Here is a 14,374-nt window from a genome sequence, read left to right on the forward strand (position 1 = left end):
AGATTTTTCTACTAACAGCAATGCAATGACTCAGGACAATCCAGAGGAACTGATTAGAAAGAACGCTATCCACATCCAGAGAAAGAACTGTGGGAGTAGAAACACAGAAGAAAATCAACTGCTTGATCATATGGTTCAATGGGGACATGATTGGGGATGTAGACTCTAAATGATCACTCCAGTACAAATGCTAATAATATGGAAATAGATCTTGATCAATGACACGTGTAAAATCTAGTGGAATTGCTCATTGTCTACAGAAGCGGGGAGAGAAGGGGAGGAAAAGAACATGATTCATGTAATTATGGGAAATTATTCCAAATAAATAAATGAACTTAAGAAATTAAAAGATCACTACTACAAATACAAATAACATGGAAATAGGTTTTCAACAACAATACATGTATAACCCAGTGGAACTGCTTGTCAGCTCCAAGATGGCAGAGGAAAGAGCAGGAGGTAGGGGGATGATCAATCATGTAACCATGGAAAATATTCTAAATAAAAAAGGACAAAGAAAATAACTATCTTTCCAATAAATTAATGGTGCATATAAAGTAATATGATGCATATAGAATAATATATTGATATTTCAAAACAATTCCATTTTTTAAAGTAAAATAGATTTTTTAAAATTTTCGGATGAAAAAAACCTTTTGTTTTTGCCTTTGTAGTATTTCTAAAAGTCAGCAGTTTTACACATAATTACAAATGATTTTATCATTTATATGTTATTTTTATTTTTGTGAAACTTAACTTCCTGATAATATTTTGCATGGTTAAAAATTAATTTGATTTCCCTGAGGGCACCACTACTATAGAAGGGGAGGCAGCTCAGAAATATAAAATGAAGTCATTTTGGAATTGATTTCCCAGTTCCCTTTCAGCTTTAACCTTCAATGATTATATGAAATAAAAATGTACTGTAATTACACCCCTAAATAGGTTATGCCATGTAAACAATCAAAAGTTGACAGCAGTTTGAAAACTTTGATTCAACAAAGGAATGAGTTTGGAAATCTTTTACTTGTTTCTTTGTCCCCTTTAGAACAGCAAGAGTTTTTGCCTAGTACAGCTGAGTTAGATGCAAAACAGATTTTTCAAAAAATCTTAATTTGTTCTTTAGTTTTGTTATTGGTGGCGTATGGCAGACAGAAAATTTGTAGATGAGGAGAAGGTCAGGAAGGATGAAATGTCTGAACCACTTAAAAATTGGTGGTATATTCTAGTATATATCTTAGGATATTTCTGTCACTTCCTCATATTTTGGCTGCTTTTTTATTTTTTAGTGAATGGCAGAGTGGTATTTGTTTGAAATGTTAATGTAGTTCAATAGCATTCCCAATTCTGTGCTGCCAAGTAATTAATTATGTGAGACAGGAGTACCAAACTGTTAGTTATAAAAGGCAACATTTTCTTTAAATTTAAACCATTTACCGAGAGTGACTTTTAGCATCTCACAAATGAATTTCATTTTGCTATATTTTCTGCATCTTCAACACTAGACACCAAATGTGGAGCTCTCCTTTGTTTTTACTCAGTAATTGCCTTTCTTCCATTGATCTGAACTTGGCATTTGTCCTCACAGTTTTCCTATCTTCCTGCCTTCCTGATCTGACATCTTTTGTGTCTAGGAGGATTTCCCATCAATTTTGATGTTACTGTATTAGCAAGTAGATTCATGGTTTTGTGACCTGAAGTGGATGGAAATTGGAAGTATAGAGCCAAAGATTAGTGAAATCACCTCAGTTCTTGTTGAAAGCAGTGCTTATATTAAATGGGTTCCTGAAAAGTTGTGTGTAAATGAAATTTGGTTTTGTTTTAAATGTGACTTTTTAAAATTTTCATACCAAAAAAATAGCATCAATGAAACTCTAGGAAAAAACACAGGAGAAAAGCTGAAGTAAATTCCCAAGAAAACAGAGATAAATAGGACATTGCTGAAACTGCTCTGTAAATTTAATATATAACATTTAATATATACTTTTAAAAGTTCAGGTATATGTAATAGAAATTCACAGTTTACTATTCAGTGTTCTTTTCTATACTTTATATAAATAAATATTCAAGTTTCTTGATATTTTCAAGTTCATAATAAAATAATTTTTTAAAAATCAAAACATATTTCATGTCCTTTAGGTGAACTTACCTAATTTGAAAAAGTCTCTAATGAATTTTTTTGTCACTCTCTCCTAAAGCTTATCTTGGAACAAAACACATTTAATCAGAATTTGTTAACATGTTATTTATATCAGTTCCTTAAGGAAATTTAGTCTTAAAGGATCTTTCCATTAACTACTTTCTCTTGTTATCTGACTGAACAAATATTTTTGATGATGTTTTTCTTGGAAAGTGAATCAGAGCCATTTTACTTTTTAATTACACCATGGTAGAGTAAACTTTAAATGTGGAACATTTTAAAGAAAGTAAGGACACAATTCTTGATATTACTTGAATGATACCTAATTCTTAGTTCTTTACTGTTATTTTTTGTCTCATTTCCTATATGCCCTTTCAATTCCCAAATCCAAAAATAGGTTACAGCAACTGTACCAAGAGATTGACTTCATTGTCTAACAATCAATGATATGTTTTTGTATAAAATTATTTTCTTTTGTTTTATAGGAAAAACGTCAGAGAGAGGCTCATTTCCCCTGTACAGCAGAGATACGGGATTACCAGGCTGTCAAGTAAGTTTAGTGAATACCGAAGGCAGTGGGATGATTTTCCCCATGTGGATAAATAAAGGCTTTAATAGTGGAAAACATAGAGATTTATTCAATTTATTCTTCATTCTTATTTAATTTATGGCTGAATATAATTGTTATTTAGCAATTAAGCACAATGTCTGTAATGCAACTCCCTATGCTTAAAGAAATCTCTCTCTCTCTCTTTCCTGGTTCAACAGTCTCCCCCTCCTCATTCTAGCTTCAGAGAAATCTTAGAGTTCTACCTTGACATTAATTCCACTATGTAGCAATTTCCCCATTTTCTGGAAATTGTACCTTTTTTCTAGAAATGCAACCATTACATTTCAGTCTTTGCTTTCTAACACACAAAACCACTACTTATTGATACAAAATGTGAAAAATTTGTTAATACAGAATATAAAGCCTATAATCACGGATATTTTTATTTAAACCTTGCAAATTGTTTCCAAGAATCTGCAGTATTTAAGTGTTCTGTTTGACTTGAAAAAATTTGTATTGGATCCACTCATGTTTCTTAGAACTGTCCTTAAGGACAGGGTCCATCATTTTTCTTTTAATAAGCATTTATTAAGTGGCTCCTATGGGCCTGGCACTATACAGATACTCTTTATTAATATTATCTCATTTAATTCTCACATTTTACCTATTTCCTAGTGCCTACTATGTTAATTCTTTAAGAGAAGATTTATTGGCACTGAATATGTGAAGCTGACCTACAGAAAGATTTCTATCAAATTCAAACCCAAAGTTTAAAAATTGAAAGGATGGGGAATATTAAATTTATTTTGTGTCAACTCTGATTTTCTTTATATCTATCCTGATTTTTTTTCAGGATTATAGATTTAGAATTGGAAGTGACCTTAGACATTGTCTACTCCAACCCCCTCATTTTATAGATAAACTGAGAACCATAGGTAAAATGATTTTATACAGCCATTCAGAGCTTATGAGTGGCAGACTTAGTATCCAGATATAAGTCTTTTGATTCTGAATCTAGTATTCTTTCCAGTGTACTGTGAACCTCTCAGTGTGTACAAATAGGAATTTATTATTTTGGGTAAAGCCAGCTTCTGAATTCAATGTGCAGTTTTCTATATCAGTTTTAGGTTTTTGTATTTGTTGACCATAGCAATGAGTGGCTTATACATATGTTTACAGAGTGGCTTATGATATTCCTTAATGCTTAATCACTTAGTCATTTCCTGTCAGATACATCATGAGTTTTGCCATTTTCCTTTTACAGAGAGACAGAGCATGTATGTGATTGACCTAGTCACAGTAGTCCATGAGAAGAAGAAGAATAGAAATCTGAGCCTTCCATTTTCTTTTTTAAGACTTTTTCCATCTCTCAAGTTGAAATAATACTCTTGAGCTAAAGATTTACCAGCTTTTCTCTACTTTTATAGTAATATCTGCTAACAATAGAAGTGCAACACCTTCTGCCCCTGGTCAGTTTTGAACAGAAATTTCTTTTTTTGTGCAAAACTATGAGGTATTTCTGTGATTTGATCTGAGTCCTCCAGCACTATAGCTGAATTCCATAATATAAATTTAAATTTACTAAGTAAATATCTTTTATACCTGGGTTGAGCCTTAGGCATGATCATAGACATGGCTTTTACTATCTGTCTCCTAATGTGGGAATTTCACAGGTCATTTAACTTCACATGTTCTCTATACCTTTGCAAAACATATTAAATACCTTTATATAATCTTGGGAGAAATAGCAAATAAAAACAAACTAAAAAACATCTTAGATGTAAAATACTATATAGCAAACCACAAATTTGTGGTGGCTGTGTAATATATTTTTGGACTTCAGCTGTTTGATTATCCTCAGGGTGGGGACATTTTGTTTTTTTAAGTCTTAGGACTATTGTTATCTAGCATTCTTCTGAATCTTGGGTTTGTACATATAACCAGAAGTACTTTGTACACCTATGTGAATTGACAGCAAAAATTTCTTCCCTTATGTATAAATACAAAATTGCAATGAAACCTCATTTTACATATTCTTTTCTGAGTAGTTCAAATAAGTAAATTTATTAATCTATTTAATCCTAGAATAATGGTGAGACTTTCTACCTATTGAGACAGAATTTTGTTTTCATCAAGATTCCAGCTCTGAGTCTAAAGTAAACAGCAGTGGCAATATGGTGGCAGTGTTAGTCATTAGCAATTTATTTCTCCAGCCTAATTAATGAAATCACAGATTGAAAGGTAGCAAAGAGTTTAGGCATTAATGCATTAAAAGAAATACCAAAATATATCTATATTATGTTTCCCTAATGAAATTTAAAGGAAGGATTGTCACTAGATAGCTAATGATTTGCCATTCCTCTGTTGGCGCTCAAAAAAACAGTCTTTCCAGGTCTAAAATATAATCAAGAGTTGAGGCAAGAAGCACCTTTGTGGAGTGTGACCTTGGGGAAAAGAGAGAATAACTCCCATCTCCCCATCCTCCTTAGCCATGGCATCTTGCATTCCTTGAGGAAGAGATACTACTTTCAGTAGGAAATACAGCAAGGGACTGGACAGGATAGTGTTCATCTTCAGGGTTTGGCATCAGAGAAGAAAACCAGCCTTGCAGTCAAATTCTCTGGTTTTCAGAGAGGAGCAAGCCCAAATAGCTCAGATGAGCAGCTTCATACAGCAAGAGAGGCTGAGCCTCAGGAAAGAGAAGAATAATCAACAACCTGTAATATAAAAGGCATAAGTTGTCTTGGCCACATACGCTCCCTTCTTGTTTGCCTCACTACCCCTTCCAATTTTGTGTTTGCTCTTCCTGCTGACACTATATTTGTAGGGAACTAAGTCCCAGCTTTATAGGAAAAATGTTGTATAGCTACTATTTTTACTAAGTTGTCAAAGTAAGTGCCTTTATTTGGAGCTACTTGTGACTTTTGGATGACTATTAAAGATCATCATACCAATGGGCACTCATGAGCTGTAATTTTAGGAGTGCACCTGTAAAGATTACCAATGATAGTTATCCTTTGAATATCCAGCCTACTATCTGAAATGCCGAATTAGAGAGGTGCTCCTGGATAGGTTGCTGATAGTAATCAAAAATTATGTCACCATTTAGTTATTTAGGAGTTCATTATATAATTCAGACACTATTTTCTTATCATGCAGCTATTTCTTTTTTCATTAGCACCTTCAACATGTTGGAATTTTTAAAAATGAGACTCAAAACAATGAATTTTGATAAAAAGTTATGGGAGAATGGGTTGAATTTATTGAAAAAAATAAGATTTGGGGTTAACATGGATTTCAGTTATCATTCTATCACAATATATAAATAAGATTTTACTGTGGCCATAAATAATTGTTTATGTCCAATATAATTTCTCTTAGCCTACAAACTACTAACCATATCCACATTTCCCTCCTTTCCATATTCACCTTTTTTACCACCCATATTTATTTGACTAAGATATTGTCAAAACATGTTCCTGGGGCAGCTGGGTAGCTCAGTGGATTGAGAGCCAAGCCTAGAGACGGGAGGTCCTAGGTTCAAATCTGGCCTCAGACACTTCCCAGCTGTGTGACCCTGGGCAAGTCACTTGACCCCCATTGCCTACCCTTACCACTCTTCCACCTATAAGTCAATACATAGAAGTTAAGGGTTTAAAAAAAAAAACATGTTCCTCTCAGAAATAGAAATCATTATGAAAGCCAAGCAGAATAAAGGAAAACAGTTCATTTAATTTTGACTAGATACAGTTTGATTTCTTTAATATAAAGATATGCTTATTTTCATGGCACTGAACTTATTCAATAATAAGTTCTGATGTGCACAGGATAATATCATACTGAATAACTCATTATTCAATGATTTGTCAATTTTTTGTTGATGTAAATGTGTGGTACTTTATCTCTTAATTTCTAAACAATTTGCTGTCTTTAATTCATATCATTCAAATACAATGCATTATACAAATGCTTCAGGCTAGAGGCAACTAGCAGACACTTCCTAAACGTGTGTCCCTGGGCAAGTCACATAAACCCAGTTGCCTAGCCCTTAGCAAACTTATAGTTAGTATTTCACTAAGACAAAGTAGTAAGGGTTAAAAAAAAAAAAGTGCTACAGGCTACTTTGAGACTAGTATTGAATATACATAGAAACAAATGAAGACATTTTGATGATTGTATGTTCAGGTGTCACCATTGCCCCCCCCCCCTTCCTTTTCTCATTAATAAAACTTTAAAAAGACTAATTAGATGACTTTCCATATGAAAACTTTTTTTTCAGTGAGAAAGCTAGGTGGCGCCATAGTGCAGCCAACTCTGGGCTAAGTCAGGGAGACCTGAATTCAAACCTAGCCTCAGATACTTACTAGCACTGTGAACTATAGGCAAGTCACTTAACCTCTGTTTGCCTCAGTTTCCTCAACTGGAAAAGGAGGATAAAAATTGTACTTGCTTCCTAGGGTTGTTGCAAAGATCAAATGAAATAATATTCATAAAGTGTCTAGCAAGTGCCTGGCATATAGTAGGTACATAATAATTGCTCATTTCTTTCCTTCCAATGAATTTCTTTGCTTTATCAATGCTTTACCTTTTTAATATATAGAAACAGTGAAGGAACTTTTCACTGTTAACTATAGAGCTGGCATAAGTACTGGTCTTATACCTGGACTTGAAATGGCATAATGCAGCCTCTCCCAGCTGAGGAAGTAGCATCCTGGGATTTCTCTTTCATTTCTATTGCACAGATGTAGCAAACAAAGCTTTATTTATGTCTGTACTACTAAACTCTCATTGATATTCCAGCTGACAAACAACTGCAGTATTTAAAAAAAAAACAACAACAAAGCTATGACTTTCATGCTTCTTATCTAGAGCAGGGTAAATAAGAAAGTGGTAAATGTGTTTTCCAAATAAGTCATTGTCTATAATATTTAAGCAATTTGTAAAATTGGTGTTAATTTTAGAAACTATACCTTGTTCATTATTCGTCTTTGTCAGCGGTTTGCATTTCAGAGCTCAGAAACCATACATTAAAATTCTATATAAGAGAGGGACAATGTTAATCGTATGTCGTCCAAGGAAAATGACTGAGTTCTTGGGTATGAAAAGGCTTGTTTTGGATTCTAATTAATGAACTCCTTATTTTTTATTAGTATCATAATCAGTTGCAGAATCTGAGGGGGGGCTCAAATGCCATCTAGTTCAAGCTGTACCTGAATGAGAATTTCCTTTTTATTCTCCTGACAAATAATTACCCTGTACCATCAGTAATAGGCAGCCATTACTTTTTTTTTTAACCTGTACTCTCTTGGTAACAACTCTAAAAGGGAAGGATAAGGGCTAGGCAAATGGGGTTAAATGACTTGCCCAGAGTCATACAAAACTAGGAAGGGTCGGGGCCAGATTTGAACCCAGATTCTTCTGACTCTAGGTCTGGTATTCTATCTGCTATACCACCTAGCTGTTCCAAGCCATTACTTCTTGAAAGGCAAATTGTTCCATTTTCAGATGACTGTAACTGCTAAGCATAAGCATAATGGGTTGGAAAGAATCATAAATTTTGGTTCAAATTCAAACTCTGCCACTTAATGTCTATGTAATACTGAACAAGTCACCTAATATCTTTGGGCCACAGTAAAATGAGGTTAAAATGAAGTCATTGCACTAGACTACCTATAAAGAATATATTCTAGAATTTGGCTTTCACTTTTTATTCCTACTTCTACCTTCTGGGACCAAGGAGAACTAATCCAAAGACCCCCTCTCTCATTCTCAAACCCCATCACTTTCCCAACCCCCCAACAAATGAACTTTATAATGCAGTGGGCACATTATTATACTCTTGGCCAATACTAGTACATGAAGTTAGAATTCTACTAGCTAGGAAGAAAACCTTTTTTCAAAATGGAATTTTTTGGTTCAAATATTAGAGCAAGGATTGTCAAATTAATATTGACTAACCAGACAGATTTAGAAATGAAATGGCTCATATTTTGTGTTCCTAGTTAAGAGTTACAACTGAGATTTTTTTTCCTTTTGAGAAAAAGAAGGGACCCTTAAAAAGCTCAAACATGTCTACTCATACATTTTAACTATGTAATTCAATGTCAAAGTCCAAACTGTTTTCCTCTCTCAATCAACAAGCATTTACTAATGACTTACTGCATGACAACAAGCAATACTACAAAGTAGATAGAGAACTGGCTTCAAGCTAAGAAGAACTGAGTTCAAGTTCTATCTTTAAAACATAATAGCTCTTTGACCATAAATCAGTCATTTAACTTTCCAGTGCTCTAGGCAACTCTCAATGATTATTACTTGGCAGAAGAGGTGCTGAGCTGTATTGGTTGAGAGGTTTCTTCTCCCAAGAGGTTCTTATATCAATTAAATCACAGGTCCAGACCCTATCCCTGTTCCTAACTCTCTTCCAAATACTGTGTTAAATACTAGGGATTCAAAGACAAAGCAAAAACAGTCTCTGCACTCAAATATCTTATATTCTAATGTGGGAAGCATTGTGTAACATAAAGAGGCATATAAAAGAAATTTGAGTCGGTGAAAGTTAACTTTAGAAGGGAAGGCACTGATATCTGGGGGTCAGAGGAATGAATACTTCTTACATAAAATAGCATTTGAGTCTTGAAGAAAGCCAGAGATTTTAAGAGGGAGAGGAAATGAGGAAGAACATTCTAGGCAAGAGAAACAGCCAGTCCAAAAGTATAGATAAAAAATGGAGTGTTATGTGTGAGAAAAAGAGCAAGCAAAACAGTTTGGTTATATTTTAAAGTACCTGGAGGGAATAAATGTGTTATTAAAAAAAAAGACTAGAAAGCTGGGAACCAGGAGGTTGCAAAAAACCTTAATTGTCAACAGAAGAGTTTATAGCAATAGAGATCCACTATAATTTATTGAGGAAGAGAGCTGACATCGTTAGAACTAACTTTACTAAAATTACTATAGTAGCTGTGAGGAGAGTGTTTTATTGAAGAGAGATTTGAAGCCAGAGACAATTGCAATAATCCAATCAAGAGGTAATGAGAATCTATGCTATGGTCATACTAGGTAAGTAAGGAAATGTATCCAAGATATGTGGAGGGAAAAAAAAACTACCAGATTTAGTAACTGATTCAATATAGCGGGATGAGGAAAAGTGAAGTGTTGAAGATGTCTTATGAATCATAAGAGCGAAGGTTGGAAGAATTAGAAGCCATCTAGTCCAGCCATCTCATATTACAAATAAGCAGCTTAGGTCAAGAGGCTGAATGACAAAGCTCAGTGTCACACAGTTATTAAGTTTGAAGTTAGTTTTAAACTCCCCCAAGTTAGCATTCTTTACACTATGTTAACCTAGATAAATGGAAGAATTGAATCCAGCATCTTCAATTGCAGGGGTTTTATTATGTACTAACAGTGACCCTTCCCACTTCAATCATGATATTTGGTTGCATACCATTATATACCATCTATTGTATTAAAGAAAGTGAATTTTTTCTTTACTTGCCTTTTTTGAAAACTATATAACTTTTCTTCATTAATGTTTATAATCAGGAATAGATAGCATATGAAATTTAAAAACATATATCTTTGTGGCTCTGGGCAAGTCACTTAACTCTAGTTTCCTGGCTCTTACCATTCTTCTGCCTTGGAACCAGTACTTAGTATTTATTCTAAGATGGAAGGAAAGGTTTTAAAGAAAAAACCTGATATGTAATTAGATATTTCCGTGATCATAGTATACTATAAAATTGAAAAGGAGAATGCCATTATGAAAAAGAATTCTTGCTTGGAAAAAGGCTATAGTTTTTTATTATAGACTTCACACAATAAATTTGAAAGAACAAATCTTTTAAGGCCATATTTTAAGGCAACCATAGAAGCATCCTCAACTCTTCCCCCTCTCTCACACACCATATCCAGTCAGTTGCCAAGTCTTGTCAATTCTACGCAAACAGCATCTCTTGCATCTGGCCCCCTCTTTCTACTCACTACAAGCACCCTCATTCAGGCCCCTCTTATCCTCCCACCTGGTCAGTTGGACTGGCTTTCTAATATGATTTCCTGACTACACTATCTTCCTTCATCTCTTCATCCTCCACACAACTGCCAAATTGATATTTCTGAAGCACAAGACAGACTATTTCATTATCCCTAATCAAGAAGTTCTAGTGGTTCCCTATGGCCCCTGAGATAAAATGTCAGCTCTGCAATTGGGTATTTAAAGCAGTTCACAATCTGGTTCTTGCCTATATTTCCATATACATTATTCCCATCACACACTCTACATCCCAGCTAAATTAACCTATTTGATATACTCCATACACAACATTTTGTTTCTTAAAAACTATGCCTTTGTACAAGTTGTATCCCTGGTGGATTGTGTGCTTGACCTACAGTCAGAAAGAGTTTAAAAACAGCCTAAGGCTCTTTACTAGCTTTATGTCCTTGGATAAGTCACTTAACTTCTTTCTGTCTTAATTTCCTTATCTGTAAAGTGGGGATAATAATACTCAATAAAACCTTAAAGTGCTATATGAATTATTATTGTACTATTAACTGCATCTTGGAATGCTGGCTCCTCTCAGACTCAACTCAGATGCCACCCCCTATATAAGATCTTTCTTAATACTCACCCCAGTTGTTAGCATTCTTTTCAGGAAAATATCAGATATGCTTTTAAAATTTGTAGTATTTTAAAAATAAATATTCAGTTTCCAGGAGATTCACTGTTAGGGAAATCAGCCATTAAGCATTTATTAAACATACATTTTATTGCAGATACTATGCTAAACACTGAGCATATTAGACAGGCAACAAGACAGCCTTTGCTCTAAGGGAGGTAGCTCACACACTCATTGGGGAAACCAAAGTGAAAATAACTTGTAGATATAGATCGTTCTCTAACTGTATCTAAATAAACACACACAAACACACACAGTACATATGTGTGTGTTTGTGTGTATATGATAAATGATAGATCATCAACAGAAGGAAGGCTTCTCATAGAAGCTGGAATTTTAGTTGTGACTTGCAGTACACCAGCAGGTAGAAATGAGGAACAGCCAATGAAAATGCCCAGAGTCTGAAGATGAAGTGTCTGGTGAGAACAGCAGCAAGGAGGCCAGTTTAAAGAAAGCTCTTTCTCAAAAGCTATCTTAAAAAGAAGCCAAAACAAACAAACAAAAAAACCAACAAGGATTCTAAGAGATGAAGTTGAGGTATAAATGTATTTCAGACTTTAGAGATAGCCAGTAAAAAAGCACAGAAATGGGGTGATGGGGTGTCCATATTTAAGAAACAACAAAAATGCTAACTTCACTGGTCTTCAAATTGCAAGGAGAGAAGTAATATGGATTATGAAGCCAGTTGTGAAGAGCTTTAAAAAGCCACACACCAGAATTTATATTGAAGTTTTTGGAGGCAAGAAGGGGAAACGTGGTCAAACATATGTTTTATACAACAAGTCAAGTCAACAAGCATTTATTAAGTGCCAGGAACCAAAGAAATGCTTTGATTACTTTGGCAGCTATTTGGAGGCATATATTGGAGGAAAGAGAAATTTTAGGGAAGAAAATCAATTAGGAAGCTTCTCCAATAGTCTGTTTAAGAGATGATGATAACCTGAATGAAGATGGTGGCAGCGGCTATGGGAGTTGAAGTGATATAAACAAGAGATGTGGAGGAGAAAATTATAAGATTTGGCAGTGGTTTGAATATGTGATGGGAGGGTTGTTTATGCTGACTATGACAGAAGAAAGTGGTTGGAATATGAGCTTCTTGTCTTTAGAGAGTGGAAGAGAATAGTATAACCTTTATTCTTCACAAGTTTCTATAAGATGTTTTATTATGGTGCTAAGGTTAAAAATATCATCTAGTATTTTTATAAAGCACTTTTAGGCTTGCACAGTTCTTTATAAATATTATCTCATTTGTTCCCTACAACCACCCTGCAACATAGGTGCTATTATTGTCCCCATTTTATAGATGAGGAAACTGAGGCCAACAGAATTAAGTAGTTTGCACAGGATCAGACAGCTTGCAAATGTCAAAGGCTGGATGGATTTGAGCTTAAATCTTCCTCATTCCAGGTCCACTGCACCACGTAGTTGCTTATGCAAAGGAAATATGTGTACATACATACACTCATGGATGCAGAGTTTCTTTTGATACACGTATAAATAGATGTATCTATTGTTACTGTATTCATATTTAAATTATTGAATTAAATGATATAAATGATTGATGACACAGTTGAATACTATGTGTTCATGCTGTATATTTTGAGAAGCATAAAATTTTAAGCCATTTAGCCATTCAGATTTTCCTGTAAGTAATTGAATAGAGACTGCTTTTAAAATCTATCCTAGGAGAAATGGAAAGTGAACACCTAATATATCTTTTCCATCAAGGTCAGAAAACTGAATATTTTCTTTTGCCTCATGAACATTTTTTTAAAAATCAAAATTAAGAGTCATTTGGAAAGCTTTTGATTATGAAAAGATAACATGGTGAAGCTTCTGAAAGGTGAAAGTCAATCTTATTTTTTATTGCTATAATTAAGTCAGACTAATAGTCAAATGAGAAAAACATAAGAGAAAAAAGAATTTCAGATAATGGCAGAAAGATGATATGGAATAAATAATGAGGAAGAAAGAGCAATGTTAAAAATCAGTTTAGACAAGTTTAATCACATCTGTTGGTGTTGCCCAGCTTAGCCTACATGTGCTATAAACATGAATTTAGTAGATGATGTATATTTGGATTTACAAGTTTACAAAATATCTAAAAGGTAGGAATTTAATTGATGCCAGTCATTTCTCCACAAAATGTATGATTGCTGAAAGATATAATGGCCTGGAAGTCAACCACATGCTGTGTGGCCTTAATTACATTTCACTCAGTCTGTACCAAAAAAAAAATAGCTGGGTAAAATATTTTATACTGAAATGATAGATGGATTTTTCATGTAGTTTTGACTGTGACTATTTTTAAAATATTGTACCCATTGTTAATAAAGATGTTGGCCCTATACCCTCCATGTGTTGGATCAATAAAAAAAAATTCAATTGCAAAATGATCCATCAATGTTTCCAGTAATATTGCTACACCAGTTTCTTTTTAATGGCCCATCAGTTATGCTATCGCCATGAAGCTAATGTGAGGTGACTCATTTAGCAACATATTATTACATCATCTGAACATGATGTAAGGCACATCAGGCATTATTAAATTAGCCTGAGTTTTGCAATATGTCAGTAACGTTTTATGCACATTAATGGCATAGTTAGTGCCTCTTATGGGATTTTGTTGAAGGCAAGTCATTTCAAGGTAGATTTTGGACAAAATATTCTGTAGTCTTTATGCTTTTTTTCCCTATTGTCATTTTGTGGTTTAGATTTTGATATTGGTCTGTTTTATGTTTTATTGAACAAGTTTTTCATTTTTATGAGGAAATAGAATGAGCATAACAACAGCTGAAACCTCATATCATAGCATTTTTTCCCCAAACCCACAGCTTTATTGCTGGGAAACCTACATCATCCTTTTGAAAGGAGTCATGCCCCTTTCTTAACTCTTGAGCCTCCTGAGCTTTTTTGGACACAAATCAGCTATTGTCATCTATCATGATATTTCTCAAATTTTCTAACTTGCTCTCTGCCAGAGATAAATAACTTTAATAAATTACATGT

General features: G+C 34.1%; 1 protein-coding gene across 1 annotated transcript in view; it reads left to right on the plus strand.

The window, feature by feature from the left end:
- Positions 1–14,374, plus strand: part of TCF12 (transcription factor 12) — a 416,597-nt gene that overhangs the window by 293,354 nt on the left and 108,869 nt on the right. The window contains exon 6 of the mRNA XM_044665300.1: positions 2,626–2,690. Coding sequence (XP_044521235.1) covers positions 2,626–2,690 — 65 coding nt within the window. The remainder of the gene's footprint in view (positions 1–2,625; positions 2,691–14,374) is intronic.

The sequence above is a fragment of the Gracilinanus agilis genome, chromosome 2, assembly GCF_016433145.1.
Source record: "Gracilinanus agilis isolate LMUSP501 chromosome 2, AgileGrace, whole genome shotgun sequence".
Taxonomy (NCBI): Eukaryota; Metazoa; Chordata; class Mammalia; order Didelphimorphia; family Didelphidae; genus Gracilinanus; species Gracilinanus agilis.